General features: G+C 41.2%; 1 protein-coding gene across 1 annotated transcript; it reads left to right on the top strand.

Annotated features, from left to right (window-relative positions):
- The first annotated feature begins 219 nt into the window (after positions 1-219).
- LOC115310740 lies at positions 220-13,990 on the top strand. The gene is made up of 7 exons (XM_040214300.1): positions 220-378; positions 2,189-2,349; positions 3,800-3,879; positions 6,307-6,405; positions 6,499-6,633; positions 12,948-13,201; positions 13,961-13,990. Exons 1-7 carry the CDS (start codon positions 220-222, stop codon positions 13,988-13,990), a joined length of 918 nt encoding a protein of 305 aa, XP_040070234.1.
- Positions 13,991-14,669: the final 679 nt, after the last annotated feature.

Genomic DNA, 14,669 nt, shown 5'->3' with positions numbered 1-14,669 from the left:
TGCGAAACAACAACAACAAAACACATGTGGGTGTAAGGTTTCGCAGAAATGAGCAGCGATATTGCGCAAAAAAACATAAGCAGCAAAGTCTATAATGTTCTTCCTTAGCAAAGGCGTGCCCCACCTACGATTTTGATATACTTGGAAGTGTATTTAAGAAGTACGTCTACGTATCTTAGCTATAAAAGCGGCACGAGAGGGATCCCGGGAAAGCTTCAAATGATAGTTGCTGCAGTTCCAATGGGTCTCCTGTACGCAGCTTTGTTCGCTTGCATCGCCACTACTTGTGCCTGGCAGGCACAAATGACCATAAAAAACCCTGAAAACAACCCGTTGCTTAACGATCCTGCCCTTGGACCTCTCCAAAGCGCCTGGAAGGTATGTGATCTACGAAATGTATTTATATATATATATGGGAGGGAAGTTACACTTATTTTTCAAATGACTAATAAACAATAGCGTTAAAATTCACAGTGCTCATAATATAGCGATGGCTAATCATGACTTGTTCTTGTGTTTTTAATTTTAATAACGTTGAATTTATGTTTTGCATATATTCCAGTGATCGTAGTTCGTATTTGATGCAAAATGAATTAAAAAAGAATTAACTGAACGTCTTTATGAGAGGACATTTTCTGCTGAAGCCCTTTTGAGTTTTGTCGTCCCTGGTGAAGCTGCTAGGAGTGACAAAAATCCAGTAGCAACAGTAAATTTTATGGAATTAAAAACAACTTCTCTTAGTGGAGTGTTTAATCAAAATGTATATTCTAGCGGTATGTTCTGCCTTGAAGTCTTCAGAGAAAGGTTTGGGATGCCTGCATAAGGAGCTACATCGCTAATCTCAGTTTTGAGGAAAGGCGGCTCTGCTCACTGCCTGCCCACTGACTACATCCCTACAGGGAATTGTCCTCTGCCTCCGTCCCTTTTTTTGTGTACCTTCTTCATGGTTGATTCAATATATTCTTTTTGTTGTCTAAGTATGCGCTGAAATATTAAAATTTCCTTCTAAGGAGGTTGTGATAATAGGGAAAACGGTCAATATGTCAGGTTTTTTTATCGCTCAACATGGGGCACTGCTTATATTTTTGGAATATATCACTTTTATTCTGTTTTTCTAATTTTAAAAGCATCTGGATTGCGCACAATTCTGATGCTCGTTGTCACAAAAAAAACGTAATATAATTTATATATAGCTCAGATGTGCACCCAATAGTGAAACACACTGTAGGGAATTTCAGACACCGGAAAAGTCCTAGGAACAATATGTGCTACAATGTATTTAAAATCTACTGTTTGATGAAAAGAAATACGTTTCTTTCCTCAAATATTGACGAGAATACTTTGTGAGATTGGAAAAGGTTTATATCGTTACCTTCGAAGAGGTAGCTTTTGGCGCTATTATATCTTTGAAGTGGTAGAGCCAGAACAAAATCAGACATTATATCATACACATTGTGCTCCTTTGGTCTCGGCCCCGGCAGCTTGTCCCTCTTTCATGAGATGGCACGTCGACATCGATGGTGTTAATACTCGAGAAGGGGAATGAAGAGCAAAACGCTAGATGAGCTGATTATAATCATAAAGACTGCATTCCAGAAGTATTTCGACGAGCTCTACACCCGCTGGAGAATGAAGTTTGCTCCAAAGGGCAGGAGGACATATATTAAAGCAATATGTGTTTCGGGAATCCCTGAATTGTCACGAGAAGTGCCAATTTAGTGAATGTCATCGTCCTTTTTGTGGTTATAAATACGTGGTTGTGAAGTGTAATTACTACGCCAGACGTCGTTGTCAAGTTTCTGTTAAAACAAACATTGCAAATGGAAATCGCTGTTGCATTGCTTACTTTAAGTATAAGTAGATTGCGCATAAGATTACTATTTTTCTCTCGTTCAATCATAGCCTATGGCACGCATCAGTTTAGAAAAAAGAGAAGTCCCATTCCTCTGTTCTTCCCACGAAAATATTGCATTATAATATCTGTGCAGATTTAGCTAGCCATACAATGGCGTATGAGAGTGCAGCAAAATACATAAGGCTGTATGTCAGCTTTAAAGAACACGTGGACATCTTGTTGTATCACTGCGTAATAATGATTCCGGATGCATTCATAAACAATGAGAGCTAAAACAGTATTCTTAAGCTATATTTTATACGTGATAACAAAAACATTTATTTTATTTTTCAGGCCATTAATAAAAAACAGGATGATCCATTTGTCCTAATGTTTCGCTCAAAAAACCACGAACCCAGTATTACTTGTGTCCGAGTTACAGCATCTCTCCACGATGAGTCATCCAAAATTGCAAATTTTACGAGAACGTATTATAACAAGACTTCTCAAAATAAGTAAGTATTTTTAATGAACTCATGTTTGATGAGGGTTCAAATGTTAAAAAGCTTCGCTAGAACATGTGATCGTTAGTTGAATTGGAATATCGTGCATAAAAGTTTGGTTTTAGAAATGATTAGATGATGCCATAGAAAACAACTGTCCAATTCTTGACGGTTTTGTGGTTGAAAAATGCTGATTTATTTCTAAACTGTAACTTAACCTTTACCACATGACAGTTGCAAAATTTCTAGATAAAATAAATAACCAATTCTGAAGTGGCTAAGCCATGAATTTTTTTTTTCCATTGGAGGAATAAAATTTGAGTTACGCCATCTCTTTGTCACTGATGTGCCATATGATTTGCTAGTTTGTTCATACTAACAAAAATACCCGTGTTTATAAAATAAAAGAAAGCCGCTATTCATTTATTTTCACCAAAAACAAATATTGCACCAGTTCTAATTTCTGGACGTATTGGTTAGAAATGTAACCATATTTTCGTGTGTAACGGAGAGTTTGACCAATATATTTTTAAAATAAAACAATAAAATGAATATACTAATATATTCTAAAAACAAAATCCACACTTTTTTGTGCGAAATTATACCTGCATATGGTTCACGGAAAGATAAAGCGAAATTTCTTTTTTTTTTCACATTGCAAACATTACACTAGTGAAATGGTACTTGAATGTAGCCGGATTTAACCAAGGGAGCCATAACTATAGAGCTGGAAAGAATTCTCCCACTGATATATTCAATGCACTCAAGTCTTCATAAAATGGCTCCTAATGTCGTCTTCAAGGCATCTGGAGAAAGGACAACCGTCGCCATCATTGTTATTATAGGTAAAAGGAATAGCCCAACTGAAAAAAAATGCTTAAATACATGTTCTAAGAACGAACTAAATATCGCGCGAAAACCTGAACGTGCCTAATTTTTTTTTTCTGTGCAGTATTAAAAAACAAACATACACACGAATCAAACAACAAAAAGTGGAACGGGCATAGGGGAGGTGTTACTGAGCAGGAATAAAAATGGGCTTTTCGGGGAAACAGTGTCTGCAAGTCTCGTGAGGTACATTTTTTATGGCTTCTTATTTGAATAATTTGTGGAGATATCTGAGCGTGTTCTTTACTTCAAACTCAAAAGAAACAAAAGACGTCCAACGTCGTTATACGAAACACTGTGAAGCGTGCCTGAGTTTCTCTTGATTGGCCGACTGCTGGGTAAGCTACAGCTGTACAGGCGGCCTGTAGCTTCTCTCTCAGTCGAAATTGAGACGCAATTGTGACGTCGGCAGAAAACAGTTGAACAGACACATTAAAGACACGACCAGCACTAGTTTCGCAGATGTGTTTGAGGCACCATATTAGGCATAAATTTGAAGTAGTTAAGCAATAATATTTCGTTTCTGCATGAATCATTTATGTACGAGAATAAAAAGGGAATTGTTCTATTTCAGCGAGACTTTAAAGTACCAAGTAAGAGCTCTGAATCAAACCGGCTACAAACTGGAAAATGTCATACGTGCAGATTGGACTGGTATGTGACTTTAAAATTTATTATTCAATATTATTTTAGCAGGCTTATAAAACAGTCTCCCGAAACTATTGTAATGAATAAACTGGAATGCACACATGAGGGTTGTCCTTCATTCGTGGGTGGGAAACAATATATTCTGAAGCACTTATCTCGGTAAATGTTTCTAAAACATATTTTCTGGTTTGCGTATAATTTGAAAGAAATATCAACAATAACACATACAAAGTGATAAAATAGGAGCAGTGTAACTAACTATTAATCTAAATATATTTATGGTACATGAAATATAAGCAGTCATTTACGAGTTTCACAATCAAATAATTCTTTCCACCTTGCATTGTACGGCATTTTTACCTTGTACGGAGAGAAGCACCGAGACACTCGAGATATAATGAATTAAGCAGAATTCAAGGAGTGATCGCAGAATCTGTTTTAGGAGCCAATGGCGTAGGAACAGGGACCTGATCCGTAAAAGTTGGTCTCACTATCTCCCACTGTAGGTTTCTTGAAAGATAGGAAAGACCGAGGAGGTACATGATGCAGATGGCAGGATTTGAATTCAAACAAATGAAAGACATCAGTGACAAGAAAGCATAATTTTACGCTAGGTTCGTGGTCTCTGAAAGGGGTTAGGTTACCAGAACACTTGGTGGCGGTCGCTACTTGGAATGAGCGCTTCATGCAGTGGTTTATTTTTAGCTAGGGTAGTACGGATATTTTAGAGGCGAGAAGTCATCTTAATCTTTACCAAAAAGAATACTAAACAGCATTTTAATAATCCTCACCTGCTTAGGCTAACATTTAAAAAAATCTAGGCTTTCATTTAGATACAACACAGTTCTTAGGCCGAAGCGGACTGTATTCTGATGGGTATTACCTAAATATAAACTAAATATAAGCTAAATATATACTGACAAAAAATAATGTCACGATTTATATATAGAGAAAATATCTGGTTGGATAAAACCACCCATGTCTATATATTCGGGCAGATCATAATACAATAATATTGCATATTTAACATATTAAACTAATTATTATGAAGGAATGTTTAAACATACTTTGAATAAGTAAATCCGGTACAACATCGTGTGTTAGTGGTTAGACGGCATAACCCAGTTTGCCTGACTTCGTTCATGGCAGTGCCATAATTTAGATATAAACACTAACGTAATGCTAACCAGATGACTTTAAAGTTATGTGATACCTCTTCAAATCCAAATAGGGAGAGTATATTGATAACTTGTAAACGTAAAAAAACGCTTAAAAAAATAGTGCATCGTACAGATTACACCTAAGGTCTTGCGGCTGCTGTAAAAGAAGAAAACAATATTATGCGAGTTTCAGTTTTCTTTCATAATGCACGACATATTTCTCATACTGTCTAGAAAAGAAACTTCGGTTATTAAGCGTCACTAAATGCTGATTGTTATCTGCAGAAATTGTCAAATAACGTACTAATATTAATGAAGAAAATAAAACCAAGTTTTCCGGCTGACGTAAACAAATTGCGAATTGCAGAGAGCTGTAGCTTTTTAATATTATGCCCCTATCGATGGGGATATAGGATACGCAAGTTCGGGAGCGTAACATCGCCCGGTTACAATATATAAAAAAAAAATTCCAACTCCCTCCATGAGCCGACGTTCATATAAGCCTAATTTTGCCGAAACAAGAAATAACATTTTGGATTCCTGTATTACATATTTCTGTAAAACAAGCTTGTCAGCAAGAAAGGAAATATTGTTTGCTTTCTTGCTGACAAGGTTGTTGTACCATTGTAAATGCCACAGGCGCTTACATTTATCACGTCTTGTTTTGATGAAATTGGGCTTAGAAAGACGTCGGCGTATCCTGAAATTTCTTCTCTCCCTTAGATCTTCTGATCCAGGTAAGGGCTTCCCAAACTTTAGCATCATATCCCCACCGCTATCGTCATATTCTGACGGAGTTTCAGCGGTCTACTATACGTGGTTTGCGTATATGGGCCGCGAAATCGGGTTTCATTTTCTATATCGATCCCGGTATATCCTATCAACAACCATTAGTTTTTAGAACGCCGTTTCCTGAACAAAAAAAGATAATTATGTTTGTTAGCTTTCGAGTATAATAGTGGTTTTTACTCCATGAAACTAGTAAGAAGTGTGAGCAGCAGAAGAGGCTTTATTTTTGACGCTTCGAGCAGAGCCTGCGCTTTTTGAATTGTATCTTTCTACACTCAAAATAGAGCAGGCTCTGCTTGAAATGTCGAAAATAAAGCCTCTCTTGTTTCTCACAATTTGTTCTACGTCTTATACTTTCTTGGTGAAGAAATGTTTATTAACACTTTGGATTCGTGAGACTAGGCTATTTTACCCATACAATACTAAAAATATGTTTTTCAAATATAATCTACACGTATATACTTTGTTTTCGTCGTAAAACTAGGCACTCCAAGTGATGAACCAACCCCTCTGGGAAGCAACATGTACATCGAGTATGGTGATTACTCCTGCAATTCCTCAAACAAACCCCTATCGGATATGGGTAAGTTCAGCTTTCATCAGCTACCAATATCGTGAATGTGTCTGCCTTCCGAAAGTGTACGGTGGTACACTGTAACGTTTTTTCCGCACGCAGTGAGGGCCGCACGAGAGGCTGTGGGAGGTGATTCTACAAGAAAGGAATCAGTGGAAGGAGTTAATTACCTTGACTTCTATGTGGTCTACAACCAGCCGTCATGCAATATTCTCAGGTCTCCTTTTCTCAAAGGAGGTAAGCCGGTTAAAACTATACTTAATACAAAAATATTGTGCTCATAAAGGTAGAAAAAACCAAAGATAGTTTACTGCCAGAAGTCACAAACGAAACAAGCCGAAATATATCATAATTCCACCGGTATTTTAGAGCACACACATAAGTAGCTCCCTGTGTGGGTAACCGTTTAACCATTCGCATCCCATCCCTATACGTGGATTTCGTTGGGTACCCGAACCGCATCCTCATGGCTTTAAATTAACGTATCTGCAACCGATTTTCATCCGCATATTTGTGTCCATGACTGACTTGTAATCCGAGCATTCATTTTACATCATAAAATCAAACTGAAATGAAGAAAAAAAAAAGAATTTTGATGGTACATTTAAATTGTTTGCTTCCTATATGCTTGAAAAAAAACCGGAGGCGACCGAAGAGGGAGACAAACACAAAACGTTTAAATCGCAGCTACTAAACTGTACTAAAGTGGGAATTTGAGCTAGTTTGAACAACACTAAGATTAAGCATTATTGGCACAACCGTTTATGTGACATCGCTCAGAGAGAGGTGGGATTTTCCATATAAATACCATATTTGCCAGCGCCACCGAGATTGTATATACCATCTGTCACAGAAATGGAACTTAAGGAACAACCTCATTCCCCACGCAGCACACGTCTCCCGCATTTGCCACACGTCTTTGTGGCCTTCAACCGCGGTAGCGACCTTACAAAACAATGGTTTATTTAATTGTAGAAGCCGGTTAGATTCCTTGTACGCTTTTTTGTAAATATTCGACCACCTTACGATGTGTCCAAATTGAGTGCCTCGTCTAAAGCTGTAAAACGCTGCGTATCCTTTTATTCTCGTGAATTGAGCTTATTTAGTAGTTGTTAATGATGCCCAAAAGAGTTCCAATTGAAACCATACATTGAAATGTACTAATTTGGAATGCAGTTAATCACAAGTAATTTAAAATGTACCTGAACGTTACTCTTTTTGTTCTTAAATGCACCCCTTGACAGAGACGAATATGACATCAACCTATTTTACTCTAAGAAAAAATAGAGCGCGTCTTAGTCCTTCGGGGGACTAAACGCGCTGTCACTACCATTCATACGCTAGGAGGCTGACGGGGACGAGAGCAACCTTTGCTCCACTCCCGTTAGTCCCTCAGAGATGGACTCCCAGGACTAACTTCTGAGCCCTTGCCTTTAAACCCCACGGACTAATTGGTGGCGGAGAGTGCGGTGGCCTGATCGGCTGGTTCATTCCGAGGGCACCACTCTCTCTCCCTCCTCTGTTCCCTCTCCCGTTCCGCCTTCATACTGCACGCCCTTTCTTTCTTCACCTGACATTGTCATCGCCTCCACCTCAAACCCCCCCCCCTCCCCTTCCCAATAAGCTGGGGTGGCAACATCTGGCGGCTTCTTGTCCTGACGTTGTACCGTGACCACTTCTCCGCTTTGTTCCTAGCGAGAGGTAGAGGTGTATCGTTCACAATTTATGTTTAATTCGTTAATTTTAACAACAGTTAATGGTTTCTTTTGACCTAATTCTTGGGCTGTGCATCTCATCAAAATTAAATGCAAGCAGCTCGAAAACAGTTGCGTCCCGGCCTACAGAACAGGACTTAGCTACCCAGTTTCGTGTCATCCTGCTGACCACGGCCAAACAGGTTGTCGTCGTGGCTTCGGTGACTTGTCAAGTGACTAAAGACGTAGATCCTGACAGCTTAGTTCCTTAAGAATTTTTCATCTTTTTCTTTTTTTTTCAGCCTGTCGCAAAGAGACAGCAAATATAGAAACCAATCGCGAAATGGCCGAGCAAGCGTTGAACTTCGCATTCCGGCCGGTTGTTTTGTTTTTTCGTAGTTTATATTCATGTGGTTTTAGAGACACACAAAAAAATAACGCACACGTAAAAGATGATGCGAGGGTAACCAATAGCGTACTTATTTCAGCTTTACGTCAAAGAAAGCAGCAAATAGAATTGACTAGTGTATTACTGCGACGAGTACGTCCGCCACCACAGCACAGCAGTCCAAAAATGAAAAGGGGAAAACGAAGAGATCCGACTCACCTTCTAACCGGAAGATCTAGGTCAAGGTTCAAACTATTCATAGAATGGGTCCACGTAGAAAGAAAGGGGTCACGCGTACATACACATTTGACGAGGCCGCTGGTCGTTAAAGGCAGGGAGCGACGAGCGACTTGCAAGTCCTTCGGACCGACATTGCTAGACTTTCCAACTGACTTGAGTGGCCGTCGTCGGGATTGTCGTCGTTGCTTCCGGAATCAGCGAGTCGGGCTGCTTTCGCCGAGAATTGTGGTTTTGAGTACGAATTTCCTTTTGTTTACAACTTGAAGTCGGGAAACGCGTGAAGAGCACGTAGAAGTATGCTCGCTTGTTTCCACTCTGAAGTATCCCAGCCGTGCTGGCGACCATGAAGCTATTGTAGAATTGCATCGTAACTTACACACAACTTCCGATCGCTTCGCTCGGCATATTCGGATTTGTTTTTAGGTTTCGTCCTATGCACGTTTTCCGTGGTTGCAAAACAAATACACTTAAAAAGACACTGAAAGGGTATTTCTGCTCGCTAAGGTTTTTAATAGTCCATGAGATATGAGAGCCCAATTACCGAGAACACAATTGGAGACTAGAAACTCGTTTTCTTTCTGCCCGAAGACAGCCGATCGAACACTGGCCGGTTTGAGCAGCGCTCACTGTCTTTTTCGTCGTCGCGTGCCGTTTTCTATGGTGTTGACACAACCACCAAAAATAATCAAAGTCGTGGGTCATCGAAGGCACACACTCACAACAAGAAGAGAAAACTCGTTGACTGCAAACGCGTTGACTGAAAAAAGAAAAAAAATTTGCACAGTCACGTGATTTCTGCTAACTTTCTCCTCTATAATTCTTCTCCCTCCCCAGTCCAGTTTCGGTTTCGAGCAGTTGCGCTTGTTTACTTTATTAAAAAATATACGTGACGCTGTGGCAAAATATTGATAGGGTAGTACTCTGACAACCATAAAAACTCTAGTGGCAAAATATTTAACAAAATTGGGGGAAGAAAGGGGGCGGGGGGAGGGGGCTTAGTGCCTCTGAGGTTGGTTCAAACATTTGCGCGTGTCCGACCGAGTGCACGGGTTGCTATGGCAACAGCCGCGTCGGCTCCAACAAAACCGGGTGCAGACCGGTTTTGTTAGAGCCGACGCAGCTGTTGCCAGGGCAACCTGTACGTTGTCATGGCAACAGCTGCGTTTTACTCGAGAGCAACTGCAACGTACAGGTTGCCATGGCAACAGATGCACGTTGCAGTTGTACTCGGTCGGACTCGACGCAAGTGTGCGAATCAGCCTTTAGCGAACAGTTCCTGATGCTAATAGCTAAAGCTCACGATCAAAGTAAAGCAAAGCGGAGAAAATATCCGGCCTCGTCACGTGATACTTATCCCTGCGTCATCATCGAGCGACCGCGGCGCTCTAATCGTTCCCGCTCGGGGCTAATATACCGTCGGAGTGCGGAGCGGCGCCACGTGGTACGTGAACGTGCGTCACGTGATTTTGTCGACCATCGCGGCGGTATTGGTCTGCGGCGTGAAACATGACGGCGACGGATATCGGGTTTGGCGCTCCTTTCACTAAACGGACAGGAGTGTCACCGGAGACTGACACTCGAGCGCGCTCTTCGTGCACCGAGAATTTCTCGGAGCCCGAGTGACTTCTTCGCGCTCCGTGACGTCACGTAAACAAACAAGATGGCTGCGCTGCTCTTGCGACCGCCGAGACGAAAAGGCGTAGTCGGACCGCTGCCCCTTTTCAGTTGATTAGTGCTTAATCCAGCAGGCAAAAACGATTTGATTTGAAAGCCAAGACAGCAATTAGCGTCCCGAGAAAGGTTTGTTCGTTCATCTCGTCTGAAAAAGAAATGCATTTATCAAACGGTACCGTGCCGATAGCACTGCGACAGAAAAGTTGTCGAGATGAGGAAATATTCGGACCGCTCTGTCCCTTTTATAATACTTAGCACAGCGAATAAAGATACCTCGATTTGAAAGCCGAAACATCAGCGAGCGTCGATGAAAAGGTTTGTTCCTTCGTCTTGCCTGAAAACGAATTGATCTATCGAACGAGCGTGCCGATAGCTCGGCGACAAAAAACGATGAAAAGACAGACGGCTGCCCTGCTTAGAATGCTTAGCCCGGCCGCAGCGAACAAAGATACCTAGATTGGAAAGCCGAAACACCGGTTAGCGTTGCGGGAAAGGCTTGTTCATGCATGCCGCCTAAAAAAGATGTGCTAACGACCGATGGTGTGCCGGTATCGTCGTAGCTTCCGTCTCGCTGCGAGACTGAACCAGAAAATTTTAGGGTTTTCCTGCGTCGACGAGCGGCTTCAAGAACATTATCTTTAATTTAAATCGGAACAGCATGCATGGTCAATAAATAGATCAACCAAGGTAACCTTCCAGATATGTGCACAAAACGGGTCTTCAAACCTTTCAGGAATATTAAAACGTTCGTAGAAACTTCATAACATTGCCTTCTCTTTCGCTTTAGACTCTGCCGCTCCACCCGGGCCTAATTATTTTTCTTGGAAATATTTTAGTCTTCTGCCACCCGTATCCACAGTTGGAAGGAGCTCGTGCGGGCCGTGGCCCGTCGATAGTTATTGGCCGTGTTCCAAACTTACTCGATCTACCTCTAGGGTAAAAGTGGTTATCGAAGACCTACCCGCGTCCAGCGTTTCTCTATTTTTGTTGTCACGTGACATAAAACACCAGGGTAACTCGGATCCATCTGAGTGGGTTTGGAACGAATCCTCGGTGTATCGCGCTCCTGTACGATATGCGCCGTTTAGTTGCTGCGCTCGGAGTATGAAACTCGGAGCGTTGGAGTAGGAGTAAAGGAGCGCCGACTTAACGCGCCTAGTGTGTATACGTTCAACGGGGTGAGGATTACAAGGGACGGGACGACATTCGCATGTGACCTTGACAGTAAAGCTCGAAGTGAGAAGCATTCCGAGTGCTTTCACGAGATCGTTCATCTCGAGTCGGTGAACCCGCTAAGCCTAACCGATAAAGAAACAGCTCCGAGAGCTCACCGCTCTCCGAGCTTACAAATTTGCCTGTTCTGCTGTACTCATGACATTACAAATTCGCCTGTTCTGCTGTACTCATGACATTACAAATTTGCCTGTTCTGCTCTGTTCATGACTGCTATCGCAGCCCGTTCACTGTCAAAAACGCGATGAGCTGACAACAATTTCCAAACATTGGCTTTCGTTCCGTTCTGTCAAAAATCAATTCGTATGCAGACGTTTTTTTTTCTTCTTTTTTTTTACGTCCCTATGCGTAGAATAGTCTACAGTTTGTCATAGCTCTTATTTCAGCACGTTACGAGCGTAAATTATGTTCAATCGTCCATCGTACGCTCAAAAAATGTTTTTATGCATTACCAATGTCAAAACGTTTTACCTTCCGCAACAAATCCGAGAATGTCAAAGCGCTTTGAGCTCAGCAGTTGGGATCGATCGAAAGGATTTATAGTCTTCTACAGACTTTTTGAAGTTGTCTAATTTGAAACAAAAACATTATTGTGTAAGTATTCAGAGGTGTTCTGTTTGGATAAATGCTGATATGTTTGCCCGGAGAAAAATGCGTCAATGGAACTTGTCAAATATCAATAAATTGTGACGAGATAGTTGGGGTGTATGAGTAAACACAATCGTTAACTCACATTCCCATAACGCTCCAAGGTCAGTGTACCACGTAATGTGTGAACAATCGTTCCACATCTAAGAAATTCGCCAGTTTTGGTCAACACTTTCAGCCGTGCTGAGTTGAGTCGCACCGATGCCCAAGACGCGCAAAATATCAGCTGTCTTCTTAGCGATCATTTCGTTTGCCTTCGAGGATTGAAACACACAGATGCACTCTGTCCGAGGATGACTAATGGCTGCTTTTGCTCGCGCACGCCTTTCGGTTAGTCTCAGTCGAGTGCAGTTAGTCCCCAGCGTTTGCACAAAGTACCTAGCTTGAACCAGATGGTCCTTTCGGGGAGCAACATTTTAGTTTAGAGGGCCAAAGGCTGCCATTAGTACTTTGATACCAGCTTTATTTCCTTAGCGCACATAGCGATTTGCCAGCGAGGAGCGATTTCGACAGCGTTCCTTGAAACACCCTGTTTGCTGTCCTTATTAAATTGGCAATTAATTTATTTATTGATTTTAGTACCTCTTAAGAACCCCAATAGGGCCATTGCATTACTGTCACCGAAATGTTCCTAACTAATCGTCATCCCATTAACCTTTTTATTTTTTTTTCAGGATGCGACTTTTGGCTAAAGGAATCAGAGTTGCCAAAGGTGCTGGAACGTGCCAATATTATCGCGAAAGAGCAAGCTACAGCAGTGGAGACCAGGGAAGCTGGTGCTGATGAACAAGCTTCAACAGCAAAAGAGGAAAAGATGAACCCCGCAGAAGCCCTATTCAGAAGTCTTCCCACCACTTGCCGCTATGCCTTCATATCAGTATGTGGATATCCAAAGGATCTGATGTACGACAAGAGCATATGCAACAATGCAGGAGCAAAAAAGGCCTAAACCACACCCCCTCGAGTTGAGCATCGTGACGCTTAAGCGTATCCCAGATGGTGGTGGGTACTTTTGTAGGCATGCAAACGACGGGGAAAATAGGCCATTGCCTTTATTGTCCAGCTTGTGTGCGTAGAATGAAATAAAAAATTAGTCGAAGAAAATTCCGACTTCGTTTAGTTCTTACTAAGAAAGAGTACAGTGTGTTTCGACGTCTCATCGTGCAACAATAGTGCAGGTCAATTTTTATATATTTATGTCACAGAAATATATGCTAAAGCCACGTCCTAGGGAGGAGCATTCAGCAATATGCGAAGCAAGTGTTCTTCCGTAGTAATCTTTATTTTATTTAGTTTATGACATTTTTGCGACATGTACGCAAAAACAAATAATATTAAAAATAAAAAAAAAAATATTACGTTAATAAAATGAATCTCGTTAATGAACACGTTTTAGAGACAGATTCACGAATTATTTGGAAACCAACTGCTTTATACAAAACGACGCCAAATATAATAAAATTATCATTTTGAATTGAATTTTACTTTTACACAAGAAAAATATTAGTCATAATTTTAATTGTGTCCTTAATACGGAACAGCACGTCATTTTTCTCAATAACGAAATCGCACGTTAATATAAAAAAACCACTCCACTCTTTATTTTCTTTACACTCTCCATAACCCTTTACAGTCACTTGAACTAATTTGTGATTGCAGAAATTGAATAGCACATGCCCTGTTTCAGAACAAAACGACAACAAACCACTCTAATTGACCCAGCTTGTCTTCGTTATTTATTTATTTAAAAAGTTCACTCAGGGCCCGAAGGCATTACAGAGGCTTTGCCGCACGACGTCAGCAATAAAGATACTTGTTCTATACCCGAATAAAAGGCTGAACAGCGGTGCTGCTCTATTGTTGGGTCTAACAGATTATGGCTTCTATTTTTTAGATTTGTACGTTTGTTTCCTCGCGTTGCCTCTCAATCACATGAGAAGCTTGAGTAATATAGGGGTATTTCTCACCTTTAGAACCACCCTCGTGTATTCGTAGCCTGCACTTCACAAGGCTTGAGCAAGCAAATTTTGTCACAGACAACCACAGATGTACAATCATAGGCACACCCAAACAACAATTCTGCAACAGCGTCTTGCAAAGTAGCGGAATCCATTCGCTTCCTCTATCAGTTCGGGTCTTCTCTCACAGTTCACATGTTTATCGGGCACCCCGGGAACTTTGGAGAAACTGCTATAGGACTGAGGCGCCTGCAATTCAGTGGCGCAGCCAACACGCCCCAGTATTGTCGTCGACATGGGAATTCTCCCGAATCACCTCATCGTGTGAGCAATTAAGCTTGCACACCTAAGAAATACAAGCGTCTTCGTGCGAGCAATGGTAAGTGCGATCGAAGAGGCTGCGACAGATAACAAACGAGTGAATGTAGTGAGCTTTAG

This window comes from Ixodes scapularis, unplaced genomic scaffold (genome assembly GCF_016920785.2).
Source record: "Ixodes scapularis isolate PalLabHiFi unplaced genomic scaffold, ASM1692078v2 PGA_scaffold5__190_contigs__length_132052651, whole genome shotgun sequence".
Lineage (NCBI taxonomy): Eukaryota > Metazoa > Arthropoda > Arachnida > Ixodida > Ixodidae > Ixodes > Ixodes scapularis.
This window is presented reverse-complemented; position numbering and strand designations above follow the sequence as displayed.

Bases quoted from the DNA above. Each gene is read 5' to 3' on its own strand.
- LOC115310740 (XM_040214300.1), top strand. From the start codon at position 220: ATGATAGTTGCTGCAGTTCCAATGGGTCTCCTGTACGCAGCTTTGTTC. The intron at 2,350-3,799 runs GTAAGTATTTTT...GTTCTATTTCAG, and splicing joins AACAAGACTTCTCAAAATAA to CGAGACTTTAAAGTACCAAG. The intron at 6,406-6,498 runs GTAAGTTCAGCT...TTCCGCACGCAG, and splicing joins CAAACCCCTATCGGATATGG to TGAGGGCCGCACGAGAGGCT.